Source organism: Oenanthe melanoleuca, chromosome 1, assembly GCF_029582105.1.
Source record: "Oenanthe melanoleuca isolate GR-GAL-2019-014 chromosome 1, OMel1.0, whole genome shotgun sequence".
In the NCBI taxonomy this organism is placed as follows: Eukaryota; Metazoa; Chordata; class Aves; order Passeriformes; family Muscicapidae; genus Oenanthe; species Oenanthe melanoleuca.
The window spans coordinates 32,230,287-32,246,308 of record NC_079333.1 but is presented as its reverse complement, the minus strand read 5'-3'; the positions used below and the strand labels follow the sequence as shown (position 1 = coordinate 32,246,308).

The following is a 16,022-nucleotide window of genomic DNA, read 5'->3' as shown; positions in this document are numbered from 1 at the left end:
CTTTTCAGGCTTCTTAATTCATCTGACCTCCTCTGGATTCTCTACAGTTTCACTGATTTATATATATATACACACACACATATATGAATGTATATATTTATTTATATAGTAAAATATAGTGCCCCAGCTGGATAATGGAAATTACTTCCTTCTACAGACATATGGAGGGATGCCCATCTTTCCTACATTCTCACATTGGTGGTTTATAATGAAAATTAAGTAAGGAGCCAAACCCTCTTGCAGTGCTCCTGCACATTCAGATAATCCTTTTTGACTCAAGCTTTACACCTTCCTTACACATTTGGACCTCTGCAAGCAGTCATAGAGCACTACTCCAATTTATGAGTGTAACTTCATCTTCTGATCTTGGTCTGAAGCTGCAAATACTCCCAAAAACAATGCAATTCTCCCTTGACACAGTGTGTACCAACACACCAGTTACTAATAAAAAGCATAATTAGAACCACATATCGGCATATTCTCCACTTTAAGCACCCTCCAAACCGTAGGCAAAATGATTTAAGCAATCAGTATTAAAGCAGCTCCACTAAGTTTGAGAGATAAAGAAAAAACACAGTAAAACCCATGGCCGTTACCTGTACGTACCAGTTTTTATAACAGGAGATAACTATCTTCATTAAAATCTAAAGCCACTAATCAATACAAAAGTATTAAAGTATATTAGTTACCTTTCTAAAGATTAATTTTCCAGCTGCCACTCACACTTAAGAGTAAATTCTTTCTCAAAAGATAACAAATCAACAATTGCTTCAGCTCCCTAATACTAAGAAATATGCAAGACATACCAAAACTGCTGAATACTTTCAGTTCCTCTACATTCAGTTCCTACACTAGCCTTTAAAAGCATTTTATCATGAAATCTAGTCCAAAATAATTATTAGCTCCCACACATACACTAGCACATTATTCTCAGTGAAAAGTATCTGTAAACTTAGAGGCTTGATCCTATCTTTACAAACATGCTTAATAACAAGCCTGAGAAGCATATTCTGAAGATGATTCTTGATTAAAAGATGAAAAATGTCTGCATCTATCACCCAAGTAACATGGCAATTCTTGCATAAGCTGTACATTCAATCTGAATATTTAACCCACTGGCCTAATTAAACAAGAGGGAAACCAATATTCCTTTTCACTGATCATATGCTAATTTCAATGCATTCATGAATAAAATTATGAATAGTTCTTTGTTCAAGATTGTTAGTATTTCCAGAGTGCATAGCTGCAAACACTTGAGGATGCACCCTGTTTCAGGTTCTGACAAGCAAGAAAGCAGGTACATACCCTAAGGGTTTTATATGAGCACTGCTGTTTAAGAAGACATAAGCACAGGTGGCTGGGCAGGCTTTGATTTTGAATGACCACCAGCTATTGGTTTGATATTGAAATAAATCTGTAATGTATTAGGGTATCATATTAAATTAATATATTTAATATAATTTATAATAATATGTAAGCATCCAGTATCATACTTATAGTGTGAATAGTCACTCATAGTGGATGGATGGAAGCACGATGAACTGCATTAGGTGGAATATTTTAACTTTGATGAAGAATAATCACTTTGAAAATTGCATAAACACTGCTTTTATATCCTACTGAAAACATGAAGGTATTTCAAGCAGCCTGCATACATGAATTTATCCTATGATTTCACCTTCAGATGTATAGAGAAGGCACATAACATAGTTTATAGATAGCTGAGAGATCAGTATGTGATGCCAGAGATGTTACCTTCATCACCATGTACACATTGAATGTTACCACATGGTTCTATGTTTCTGACAGGAATAGTGCCCAAGCCATTTGCATACTGTAAATTGTTGAATATACTATGCACTTAATGCCTTCTCTTTCTGCTCCAAAGAACCTGTAAATGTTCTATAGCTATTACACCTCCATACAGTAAAAGACAATTTGTGCTAACAGACATGTTTTTAAAACAAGGCTTGTAAAACACATGTACAAGCTGCTGTTGTGCTGCCAACCTTGCAGACTGCTCTGGATATGTCCTGGATGCAGGCAGAGTACCAACAAATGCCTTACCTGGCACCTTGCTAGCAGTGGTAGCAAGGCTACCAACATTACTGTTGCCCAGCCCACTGCAACAGGGAAACCATTTTGTTAACAGAGGACACCACCAAACAAAAAATTCGCAATGAGCACAACTTGACAATAGTTCTGCCGCAAGACAACTTTTTGAGAAGATAAGCCTTTAATGTAACTAGGGTTTGCTTCAGTATCTAACCCTCCTCAATCCTGCAAGGAACTCCTAATCTCAATTTTAGCTCACCTGGTCATATGGCATTCAGATGGTATCTGTTAAAAATTACACCCAAAGACTGTCAAAGTACCTATCACAGAACCACAGAATGGTTTACGTTGGAAAGGACCTTAAAGATCATCTAGTTCCAACACCCCTAACGCAGCAGGGATGCCACCCATGATCAGGCTGCTGAAAGCTCCACCAAATCTGGCCTTGAACACTTCAAGGGATGGAGCAACTACGATCTCTCTGAGCAATGTGTTCCAGTGCTTCACCACACTCTGAATAAAGAATTTCTTTGTAGTATGCAATTTAAACCCACCCTGTGTCAGTTTAAAGCCATTTCCCCTTGTCCTGTCATTATCTACCTGTGTAAAGAGTTCCTCTCCCTCCTTTTTAACAAGCTCCCCTCCAGGTACTGGAAGGCTGAAGTGAGGTCTCCCCAAAGCCTTCTTGTATCCATACTGAACAACTCCAGCTCTCTCAGCCCATGCCAACTTCCAGCACCTGTGACTTCCTTAATCTCACATTACAGAGGAGCAAACAGAGAAAAAAACTGACTTCATGCACAGCACGTTTTGGCAATAAACACTTCTAGCACACTTTCTGAATCTAAAGATACGTATCTTCTAAATATACAGAGTATCCACATGTATAATTTAGGTGCTTCTTACATGTTTACCTTCCACATCCCTTCATTCTAAGAGGCACCAGAAAGCAATTTGGTATTAGTGATGTACCATCACACTAAAGCACAGTGAAACCGAAACCAGTGAGCGTTAACACCAACCTGACTTTCTGCCACCACATCTCAGTGAACAGATCTTTAAGCCGAAAAATTCCAAAGACCTTTGCTACTTTGGAATTAATCACACACACTTACTTCACATTTCCTCTTTGAACAGCAGTGCAGCATCTTTAATTAGACAGTTTTACAGACAAAAGCAAAGATAGGAGAAAACCAAAGCCATCTGACCTGAGATTTGCCTACTTCAATACTTGTCTCATTTCAGTAGCTCAAAGGTCTTACTCCAGCAAAGTTGTTCTCTCCCATCTTAAAACAAGATTTTGAAAATTAGATTTCCCTCTGGACAAAATCTAACTCTGAGCATGAATAGCACATTTTTCCTGAATGCCTCTAGGAACTGTCAGGAAGCATGTATTTAAGTTAAAGAGTTATGTCTCTGTATTTGCCTTCCTTCATCAGCGCTGAAACTGCCAATGAAGATGTGTATAGCTGATGCATGGTAGGACACATTTCTTGGTAGATACCACCCTCTACAGCTTCTGGTTAATTATTGAAAAACAAGTGGGCTGTCTAGTTAACTACTGGAAAACATCCAACCAAACTCCAAACTTTTAGTTGTGTGGAAGTAGAGTCAAGAGTCCATGCTAGTATGTTGTACAAAACAGCTGTACTCTCAAGAGAGTCTAAAGGTGTGTCAGCATCTACTACAGGTCCTTTTGCCCCTGTAGTATACTGGTTAAAAACCAACACTCCATATTCTATTGCTGTCTATTTACACAGATTTTCAAAATTAACCTGATAAAGGGAAAAAAAAAAACAAAAGGGTAATTTTTGCACCTAAGACCAAAAAGGTTTAAGCTATATTCAAAAATGGTTTGATTATTACATCACGTTCTTCCAACATCATAGAGATGCAAAAGTTACTAATTTGGGTTCATTTTAATATAGTATCAAAAGTCCAATATATAAAATTATTGCAAATGGTGCTTTTCTGGCATAAGATAAATAGAAGTCCAAATGATTTAATTTTTAAAATTAGTACTATTTATTACAAAACAGTGCAAATATTTTTCCTTATAAATAGCTCAATGCTCAGCTATTGGAGAAAACCTCCTCAGACGATAGCTTTAACACAGATTTTCACTATGAATAAACTTTACACACATCATACTACAATCCAGCTAAGCAGTATTTCCTATTTTGTATGGATAGTCTATGTATCTTACTTTTCTGTGGGTCTCTCAGGAAATACATACAGCAGCATCCTGTCAGATAATCACTTATAGCTGACTAAACAGAGCTTAACAGGTCTCAGTGTAGTTCTGATTTAAAGGCTTATAAACAGTGACCTAAGCAGCCCAACAAAAGTGGAAGAACCTGAAAAGAGGAGAAAATAAGGCAAAGACAGTTGAATCATGGGGCTAATAAGTGACAAACAAAACACAGCTTTAACAAAGGAGATTTGCTGAGGAATACTTTTTTCTCGAAGTTTCTACAGAAGAAGCTGGTCAACCTCAAAATAGTAACCCTCAAGATTACAAACTAAAAACATCTGAATTATTTGACTGATCAAAGCAGCAAATTCTCAAACTTCAAATATTTATCATTCAGTGAAAATCAAACACCATCCTTCTCCTACAAAGTGACTGGCAGAAAATCACACAGGCCAGTGCAGGTTTACACAGTTGGGTACTTGAGCTGGTATCTCAGAGATCAAATAGGCTAAATTTTGTACTCCCTGGTGTTATATGAAACAGTCTGAACACACAATTTTGCACAATGTGGCTGAGAGTTATCTTCCACTATACTGAAAAAAAAAAAAAAAATTACTCTGCACACCAGACTTTTATATGAATTCTGTCTACTCCTAAGTGAGACTAATCTTCATTTTTCCCATCAGGAATAGGAGAAAGAAGCGCCACCAAGAAATTGTTCCTTCCATGTCAAGCATTTGGTGGCATGCACAATTCTAGTCTTTTTTGTTAAAAAAGTGTCACTACTTTACAAATTATTTTTTTAAGCAACAGGAAAGTTCACAATACATGAATTTAGAGCACTTCTGCAGCCATTTTAATGCAAGCTCCATCAATTCCATATAATATATTTCACTTTTTGCACTTTTAAGTAGGTGAACTCATAAAAAGAAATCTGTTACTGACAGCCACTTTTGTATCTTTTCTTTTGAACAAAACGGGATCAGATTTGGACATGAACTGGTAGAAAACTGGATAAAGTGACTACAAGAGCTAAAAAACAAACAGGCAAACCCCTCTCTATCCATAGAAACAGAGATATCACCACAAAATTGTTTCAACTGACACTCATGTACAGCGTGCAGCTCTTCCATGAAGGGAGGCAGTCAAGCAAAAGTACAGCTAAATTCTTCCATTCTATTAATAGAAATGTTGGAAATGCCTGCCTAATTTAGCTTTTACTTCCTTTTTCAATTTAGACTAACATCTCCCATGAGATATTTGGAGCTCTCTGACCAAACAAGACTCACCCTGGCTCATCCCAAGCACACCTTCAATGCACATTTAAATAACACTCTTTTACATGGGCACAACAAAACCATCCCTTATAGACCATGTCAAAGCTGCTCAGAGTAAAAATTTTAAAATATATTGTGATAAGAGGTTAGGATGGTGCAGGAACAACCTTCATTTAACATGCAGAATAAAAAGGAAGCTGAACTTTTCCATACACTAAGCTTTACCAATGTTCAGTAGATAAAGCAGAGAACCTTATCAAGGGGAACATCCTCTTTACAGCAACATGGTTATGTCTGAGTTTCATAACTCCATATCAGTTTTTTCCCTCATGCCTCACTTTTAGAGGCTATTCCTGAGCCCTTCATTAGTGACCATGTGTCAGAGCCAACACAGTTTCAAACTCTTAAGTCTGAAACTGGATGGGTAAGGGGAATTGCATACAGAAAGAATGCCTCAGTGTCCACAGCTTTCAGTTGGGAATTTCTCTGTTTACCATGAACAAAGACATGTCCCTATCACAAACAGCCTCTAAGATAAACTAAAGCCAAGAGAAGTAGGAAATAACATCTGCCTTTCAGTTTTCAGTAAAAGGAAAGAGACCTTCAGCCAGATTCTATCCTTAAACTGTTTCAAAAGAAAAGCTCAAAACAGACAAAAATTAGTTACTCCTTTTACTTCAAAGTAAGGTTTGTTCATTGGTTAAAACCTCAGAGAGCTAAATGAACATGGAACTCTGGCAAAACCATGTGTTAAGACATCTTGTGTCAGCCCAAGTATACACCAAGAGACTGACCACATTCCTGTCTACAAAGACTTCTCATTAACAGTTTAAAATAAGGACAAAAGCATCTCCTCCAACTCACTGTATCTTACTTAGAGATCATTAAATATGAAGAAAGTCTCCTCATAAACTATGTGCAAACAAAAAGCAAAATATCCCAGCAAAAAAAGAGAGAAAATCAGCCCCTAGAAATGCATGAGCTTCAAATTCATAACTAAGAAATCCCAAGCATATTCAATTCAAATTCATAACAATGAAATTCCACATTTCAGAAGTTAAACTAACTGCGCTGTTCCCTAGTATTTGAGAAGTAATACAAAAACTTCTTTTGATTTCCATCCACTTACACACCAAATTCAGCACAAATAAACAAACTTCATATGCTCCAGACTTCTAATGCAAAGTAACCTCTTGGAAATTGACTTAATTTATGTTATGTTTGATAGGCTTAAATGATGCTACATAGTGGCAAAACATTTCAACTGAACTGATCAAGAAAAAAGCTTGGGCTTTCAAAAGCTTATTAACTATCAACCCGAAAATAAGTCTGTATCCAGACAACCATTTTTCCTCAAAGCCCAACAAACAGTGTACTAGTCCCTGTGTGTTAAACAGCTTACAGCTAAGAGTTGTGCATCCTGAGCTTTTCCATACAACTGCTAATCAAATGTGACAACTTACTACACATGACATATCCTTATTAGAAAAAACTACAGTTTACAAATGCAGAAGTGTTCATATTTGGGCTCATTTTTTTCTTTTATTCGTATGATTAAACTCCACTTCACATGTATTTTGGTATTCTAAATCTTATTCTGCAGTGTTGCACTGTAACACTCATGACTGGATTGCAAACAGCCTAGGGAGCAATAATCCCTAATGAATTTAAGACAGGCTATTAATATATAACATAAAAACTGATTTAGAGGATAATAAATCGAAATTCAATTATATGAATAAAAACCAGCTGATCTGAGCATGGCTATATCAATGAAACTCAGGGATATGGACATCCAGAGAGTTAATTCAAAACTGAAGTCTACCAAAGGATTCCAGCATATTTCTAAACAGTAAAGAAACTTCACATCTCAGGAGAATAACAAGACACAAGGATATTGTTCAAAAAGACATTTTTCTTTTTTATCTGCAACTAGGATTTGAAATAGTTGTGGTTCATGATGAATAAAAGGTAATTGCAAGTAAAACACCTGAATTTCTGCCCTAAAACTTACAAACTGACATAACTGCTTAGATAAATATTAAACTCAAGTGCCCCTTGTGAGACAGAAGAATGAAGGCGTTTCATGATTAAGCAAGACTTGATGAGGCTAGCTTTACATCAACCCAGAAATGAAGAATTGCTTTGGGAACTACAACTGTATCAGGCTGCAATGCATAATCAAGTAAATATTCCTAACAAACTGATTTTTAAATGAAAGTTATTTTTAATATCTCCATAACAGTATACATGCTGAATTATGAGCACCAATGGCTTCTGGCAAATAGAAAAGGAAATAGAATTAAACGTCATCAAATAACACCACTATTCCCTGTATGGAGACTTAACCACAAACAAGGTTTCACACTTCACATAAAAAATGAGGTCAGATCCAGAATACAGTGTCGCTGATCAGAAAAATTCATAAAGTTTGAAATAGGTTGCAATGATGGCTGAAACTACTATAGTAATACTGGGCAGAGAGAGGAGTAAAGGGGATAAAGCAAATTCAAGTGTGACCCCATTTCCAATTAAATATTGACCCATTTGTCAGCAAGAGTGGACAAATAAACCAAGTGCAACAGCAAGCAAATGTAGGTGAAACTGTGATGCAACTTCTGAACACAGGAAGAAATGGGGAAGAGAGGGGCATGCTACAGAACAAAACTAAACCCAAGACAAAAAGCACAAAAAGCATACACTTGAACAGCAAAAGAGAGGCACAAAAAGTCTTCACGTCACTTTACAGGTCAGTGTCCACCCTAGAAAAACCCAAATGCTACCAACAGCAAAGCAAGTTGTGACCAGCCCTTAAGAACACCAAGGAACATGAAGACACCAACTACTACTTTTTGACAGCCAAGACATTCAACCTTCTCATATGCCAGAGAGAGTAACAAATCGCAGACAACCAGAGCTGCTCTGAGTAGACTGGCTGCCAGACTGAAGGCACAGATTTTTTTTTTTAAATAGATTAAAAATAAGTATTTAAATAATGTTTACCTGTGTCTGTAGCTTTATAGCCTGAGTTGAATTTAAAACTTTGTATGTTGCCCACTTTGGGTCTGAAATCTACTTTGCTATGGTAATTTTAGAAACTTAAAATGCTGTGCAGATGAACACCAGTGGATTGATTGGGTTTTGTTTGGTTTATTTTTCTTTTTTTCTTTTTGAACTAAAGTAATTAAGGAATGACAGGAACCTCATTATCACCTTTTTATAAACGGATAAAAATATCCTTTTTTACAAGTTATTAACACGGAAAACTTGTTTATACACTAACTATTTAACTAGGAAACAGTGTTATTAAGGATTGATGATTTGTGCTTTAAATTTTATTTAATTAACTATTCAAAAAATCAAGAAAAATTACAAACAATGCAGATGCTTTGTTGATGTCATAACACACAGCCAGCAACTGGAATAGCTGAGCTACTGCAAGCACCATCTTTAGAGTAAATATGTGAAATACCAGAGCAGTTTCAACCCATACAAACTTCTCACTTCCCACATCAGCAAAAGAATCAGTCCTGCTAGAATGGCACTGCTGCTGGAGCACATGAATAATGTGACTAAAGGACTGCTTCTTGGGAGGAAGAAATAAAGGACAGCAAGTAAAGATTTCAAACGTGTCTTTTCAGGAGAAAAAACGATATGATGAGGACAACTTGGAAAATTAACATAGGTATGAATGAAAGTATATAGGAGAGCTCTGAATGAGTCTAATTCCCACTTTGTGAGGTTTTTACATTTATTTTAATTTAGACTACTTATGTCGTGACCTGCGTAAAAGTCTCAGGATTCCCCTTTATGCCACCACTGTTAACTCCAGTAAATTGTCTTATGCTTAATTCTGTGAATTAACATGGCCAAATCAAATTCGAATATAGATCTTCTTAATTTACACTCTCTCTTTTGAGGTAAAACTTATAAAAGCCTAATTTACCCTTGTATAACATTGCAAATGATCCAGACAAGCATTACTTTAATAAAGCTCCTTTAGCAAAATAGCACAGGAGATTTTTAGTCACAATCAGAAAATCCAGCGTATTTGCTAAATCAGTATGAAACGCTTAACTTCATTAAGTTATTCTCACACAGTTAAATACAGCTTAGTTCCCTAATTTCTAAAATCCCAATACCCAATTTCTGACATATTACTCACAACTTGGATTTACTGCTAGTAGATTCAAGCCTACCACACCTTAGCACTGAATTTACTAACATTATTTTTAGGTTTATCCAATTGATAAAGCTCTGATATAAACTAGGGGTGAAATACAAAGTAGAACAATATTTCTTCTTCAAGTTTTGAAGGATACAATTACTTTGAAGTTACTAAGAGTTCATAACCTGCCCACTCATGATCATATTTCACAATGGAGAAAAGCAAGGAAAACACTAAACCAAACAATTTTATAGCAACACAAGCTTCTTTCCACTTGATTGCATTCTTTTTTGTTAGTTACTTGCTGGTTACTTTTAATTAGCTGCACGTATAATCAGTAATAAAGTCTCTCTCATACCCAAGTCTTTGCAAGATAGCATTAAGCTCCAAACTGCAACTACTCCCAGAGTTAAGACTTTGACCAGCAGAAAATCTAAATGGTCAAATTTACATACTCATGAGCAAAAAGCAGTTTGCAGCAGAAGAGTTTGCTAAAATACTCAAAAGGACACATACTTGAGATTATTGCTTTAAACTTGTATTGCAAACTACTTGAAAATATTAAATAATTGCTCCAGTAGAGGGCTTCAAGACTTCATAAACAAGTCATTTACAATTCTTACCTGATTTCTTCTATCATAATTAAGAAACAGCCACTTCATAGCTTACAGAAAAGTGCACATATCCTACCAGTAGTAAAGCTACTATGGGCTATTTTTAAAGCATTAATTGATTTTCCAGAGGGAGCAAGACATCAGTAACATTTTGTAAGTGAACTTTCCCAGAATTCTACCATCATCATCATCATCAACAAATCCATGTACTTTACATAAGGCAACAAATGTAAAAGTCAAAGTTGGGAAACTTTAAATTCCATGTTGGATAAATCATCTCCTCCATTATTATGCAAACTATCATTACTTTGTCAGACAAGTCATTAGGGACAACTTAAAACTTTCACATCTACAAATCAAAAACTGATTTTAAGATTAGGAATGAAGACTTAAATAGATCATTAGGTCGCAGGCTGAACTACAAAAGAATGCTTCTCCCGAGCATCCCTTTTAGAAAATGCAAGAAATGACTGCACCATTAAAATTAAAAAATTAAAATATAATTTAAAAAAAAATCTCAGCTAGAGATATAGCCCAAAGTTACATGAGACCTGAATAATCATAGCTAGTGGGAAACAACGGTGGTATGAAGATTCACAGGAAGCTGATTGCAGGTGTCCTACAGCTTCTCCTTAGCTCCTGCCTCTTACTTCATCTGAAGGAGAATATTGCTTCAGGCTAAGTAAAATAAAACAACAGCTGCACAGCTACATGGCTATTCTTTCTGCAAATGAGCAGCTGTAGTAGAAAATTGTCCCTCTGGCAGCCAGGAGAAGTATGATAGCTCTCATACTCTACTAAAAGGCACGAACAAATATTCCAAAGGAATTCCACTAAAAAGAAAGTTGGCTAAAGAAAGAAATGAAGGCATAGGAGAAAAAACTCAGAGAGAAAACTGACTACTTCAAAATAAAGTTGTAACAATGCAATTATCTGTATTTGAAATAATTACAGTTACAAAGAACATTTCTAAGCAAAAATAACAATGGATTGCCTCCAGAAATTTAAGTCGACTACAGAATGGGAAGCAAAGCTGCAAGAAATTTCAGGTGATTCTGCCAAAACCAGAGACAAAATACGAGTTTGTTGAAGCACTACAATACCATAAAAGGGATATGGATAATCTGTTTCTACTGGAGAATACAGAAGTATCCACAGAACTAGGAGTTAATTCACCTCATCACCCAGTTACACTTTAGCATGTAAAGGCAAGTGAACACTCAAAACACTGATTTTCCCAGCTTTTCTACAAATGTCTTGGGTGATCTAGGGAAAAGCAACAATCCTTGTCCCTCAGTTTCACAAGTTACCCTCTTTGTACCATCTCATTTTGAAACAGAAGCTTTCATGAAACATGAAGCAAGTCTTTAGCTGGGCTTTTCTCTGTCCTAGTAGTAGCCTCTAGATAAAACCAAAGCAGCTGACACTAGTGACTTAGGAATTAAGTTCCCAAAAAGCTCCTTCAAGTTTACTTTCACTTACACAGCTTCTCATAGATATCTACCCAACACAGGGCAGGGTTCTGGTCTACTGTCTTCCTTAAAAATACATGTTTTCTTTCACAATAAGAAATCAAGGAAATTACACTCTGGCTTAATTACAGAGATATTTCCTGTTAAGAATGGGTAATTACAGCATCACAACTTCCTTCCAAGTCATCTGTCCACATTCTCCTTTAAAGAGGGCTACTCCATTAGCTACAAGCAGATAGGGTTACTACGCCACACTCATTCAAGAGGCCAACCCTGAATGCATATCACAACAAAGCTGTTTTAAGTACACTCCACAACATGCACATGTACACAAAAATTTTTATGCTACTGAGCTATCACTGCTAGAGCAGTTTCACTGAACCAACCCAGTGAAATCTACATGGCATTAACTTCAGGTATTCCTAATATTAATTATCCACCACACATACATACACAAGCACACCTCCCACACAGAATCGTGTAAGAGAGTGAAATCTGGCAACAAGTTTTCCAGCACCATTTATATTCCAACAACCTAAAGCACTTGTTCTTAGCATCACTATCCATCACTCAATGTGGAGACAAAAAGCTAACTAGAAAGAAAGGGTTGCACCAATCTCAGTGTGCAAGTTAAACCTACAATCAGTTTAGAGCTCCCACTACTCATACAGGTGTAAAAACTGGGACAAAGTCCTAGTGAAACTAGGTTTTCCATAAAAGAAATTCAAGAACTATGCTTTGAGGGTTGCAAGGCTATTAAACCTGATTTCTGTAAAACAAGCAATCCATCATAACGAAAGCAGCATTTAGATTATTAAACAGGATCCTTAACCCAGCTCTAAAGCTGGACCTGCAAAATAGAAGAGAAAAAAAAAGTATCATGGGTTCAAGTATACAGCCTCAAGATGATGTTACTACCTATTATAAGCCATGTCCATTTATAAATTAGAAGTCTTTCTCCCTCAAACCAAACAACTAAGCTTTGTAATGCGAGAGAAAGCATTTTTTGAAGTATATTACGTTTTAATCACCATGAGCTAAGGAAAGAATTCATTTTTACCTTCCTTGATTAAGACAACCATCACTGAAGGAAATAGAGGTAACCTAGGATGGAGAGCACTTCAGTTTTCAAACTCCATACATTGTCAGGAGCAAGATAAATAAGAAAAGGAATAACTATGTTCATGAGTATCTGTGTTGGATTTCCCTCCATTTTCATGGGTTAACATGAGGCTGAGCTAGTTAAATCTGTTCATGACAGCTTGAGCTTAATGAAGAAAGAATTTCAGCAACAGGACAGTTAGAAATCTTGAGATCTGTACAAGAAATCCAGTAACAAGAATGTATGTTGTGGTTATAGAACAGGCCACAAAACTAAGTCTTCACTACAGGACAGTATAGGAAGACTCAACTTATCCACTCACCCAGGACACAATCTATAGTGAAGTAAGTTTTAACTGTATTATCATAATAAGCAATAATCAGAAAAATATTAAGGGAGCATGCTGCCTATAAAGACTGCTGTTATTAACTGGCATTTACAATGAGATGTCAGCTAGCAGGACTTACCAAGTCAAAGGAAGATATGCACAAATAGTTCAGAAGTGGGGCTTGAGTCACAGCTTGTGTAAAAAAATATTTATTTTAAAGCATACAACCATACAGAGTATGAACAAAGAAAAAGTTCAAAATACAAGACCATGTGTCATTTCCTGATGCCAGGAACAGAGACTTCTAACAAACATATTAGGGTAGCATACAAAACATCTAGCCACGATCTATTTTAACCACTAAAAAGAGGAGAGGGACTAATTAAAAAAAAAAAAAGTTTGCTTTGTTTAGATAAAAGAATTCTCAGAGAGAGGTAGAAACTAAAACTCCTGACAGTCTAGAGTAGAAAAAGGAAACACAGAATTGGTCTCATCCAGCAACCACCAGACATCTTTCTAAGGAAGTCCAGGCACCCTTCTGCAGCAGCACACTGGAGGTCTCCACTAGGTTGTCTCCCAGCAGCCCTACTCAGAACATCACCCTCTTACACACACACCCCCCCACCTGAAGAGCAGTTTCCTGGCCAGCTTCTTTTCTTTTCAACAAAGCTTATGCCACAAAATAATTCTGCTCTTAAATGCCTTATTACTGAAACTGTGCTTTTAGCACTATTACAGGCTAAACCTGACAAGGTTTGTTTTCCAGGAAGCCTCACTTCTGCTGTGTGAAATCCAGTAACATCACAATTTCATACATATGCCATATGCCAAGGTGTTTTCTCTACCTGCCAATAAGTTACTCAAAACGTAAAGATTCCCTCAGTGTTCCTCATCCTTAGCTAACCAAAAATAACAAGATCATTCAGTTACTATCATCTTCAGCCAAAAGATTAAATGAATGAGGGAATACCAAAAAGAGACAGAGGCAGGTATTCTGGGGCTACCCTAAAAAATTAATCACATTGCTCTCAGATACTTGCTGAACAAGAATTTCTTAAACCTTTAACATGCACACATTTTGGTGGAAAGAAGAAAGAACTACAGTACAAATAATCCTACTACTATCATCTGGTGTGCTCATTTGGATACAGAGCAATTCAGAAGGCACAAACTCAAGAATCATGAAGACTCAACCTTCTCCTGCAGACGTGGGTGGGAGAAAGGGAGAAAGCACACATATAGAAGGCATAGACAAATCTCTCCAGTATTTTTTATTATATATTTGGGAAAGTGAAAGGAAGTCAGGGGGCCTGTCCTTAAAAGGCCTAGAATAAACAGATGCAAGACAATCAAATATTCAGATCAAGAACTTCCTCAGCCCTGTGACCTTACAGCTTCGTGGGTGACACACTAAAGTTAACTTTGCTGTTCATCATTCTCTTCATAATCACCTGGACGGATTACAGTTGATAGAAAACATTTTAAGCCTTCCCACCTTTGATCTGTTCTTAATAGAAGCTGAAAAATGGCCAGACCCTGTATGGTACGTTAAGATCAGATACTGAAGTTCTAAAGAAGTCCTCTTAGATACATCTTCCCAACTGAATGGGACAGACTAGAAAGAAGACCAAGAACAACCTTACTGAGAGAGATTTGCCTGCCCCTCAAACAGTCGTTTCACATATTTTCCTACACGGAAGATCTACATGATTATTAAAGAATTTTTTTTTTCCCTAGTAGATCATCTGGAAAATAATTAAGATAACTGATCAGCTATTCCTTCCTGAAACTCCTGCACCTCCTCTGGAGAATGGGGGAGTGCTGCCCTAGCACAACGCAAATGAGATCAATTAGTAAGGAAATTGCAGCCCATTCCTCTGCCTGGTCTCCGTGCTTCTCTCGCTCCCGAAGAAAGGGGCATGGGGCAGGTCCTGTCCTTCAGAAGCTCACATTGTCCGGGGCCCTGTGCATAAGGAAGAGCGGGCAAGGCCCCTTTTGGAGAGCAGATACACTGAACAGCCTCTCCCAAGCTCTCCATCGCCACGTCCCCGACCCTACGCCCCCGCCCTCCGGGAATGCCCTGTGCTGAAACCCTGAGCTCCTCCGCCGAGGAGGCTCCCGTCCCCACGAGGCCGGTGCGATGGGCGGCAGCCCCGCAGCGGGACCCCGGGACAGGCCGGGCAATCCCGCTCCTCGGCGGGACGCTCGGGCAGATCCCTGGGGCCGCCGTCCCCTCGCGGTACTCACAGTCCAGGTGCTTCTTCTTGGGGCCCATGACCTCGTGGGTCGTGGCCTTGCACACGGTTTTCGAGACGGCCGAGCCGGTCACGCTGTGCTGCGCCGCCGTGATGCGGTCGGTGAGGCTTTGGCCGGACATGGCGGGTTCGCTGGCGGCGCTGGAACCGAGCGCGGCTCCGCTCCCTCCTCAGGGGCCGGGACGGGAGGAGTCGCCGGGGGGATGGAGCTGCGCGGGCTCCTCACCCCGCCGTGCCGCAGGCGGCCCCCGCTCCGCCCTCAGGGACGGACCTGTCACCCGAGCAGGGACCCCTCCTCCTCCCGCCCCCCTCCCCCGGCCGCCGTCCCCTCCCCCTGCGCGCCCGCCCGGCCGGGGACAGGGACACGCACTGGGCGCCGCAGGAAAATGGCGGCGGCCGAGCTCCTCCTCGGGCCTTGCCGGGCCTCTCCCGCGTCACGTGACCGCCCGGCGCCCCGCCCGAGTGACACGCGCCGCCCCCTCAGCGCCGGGGGTGAGGGTAGGGGGCGGGAGCCGCTCCTCAGGCCGGGACCGCTTTTCCCGCGATCCCTGACCCGG

At 38.8% G+C, this 16,022-nt stretch overlaps 1 protein-coding gene across 4 annotated transcripts in view; it reads right to left on the bottom strand.

Annotated features, from left to right (window-relative positions):
• The window catches only part of PICALM (phosphatidylinositol binding clathrin assembly protein), a 64,245-nt gene extending 48,484 nt beyond the window's left edge, over positions 1–15,761 (bottom strand). For 2 of the 4 annotated variants that reach the window (XM_056496719.1, XM_056496801.1), the window contains exon 1: positions 15,458–15,761. In XM_056496719.1, coding sequence (XP_056352694.1) covers positions 15,458–15,587 — 130 coding nt within the window. In that variant the 5' untranslated portion in view covers positions 15,588–15,761. The remainder of the gene's footprint in view (positions 1–15,457) is intronic. The other 2 variants (XM_056496873.1, XM_056496958.1) reach the window with 1 other exon arrangement.
• Between the last annotated feature and the right edge of the window lie 261 nt (positions 15,762–16,022).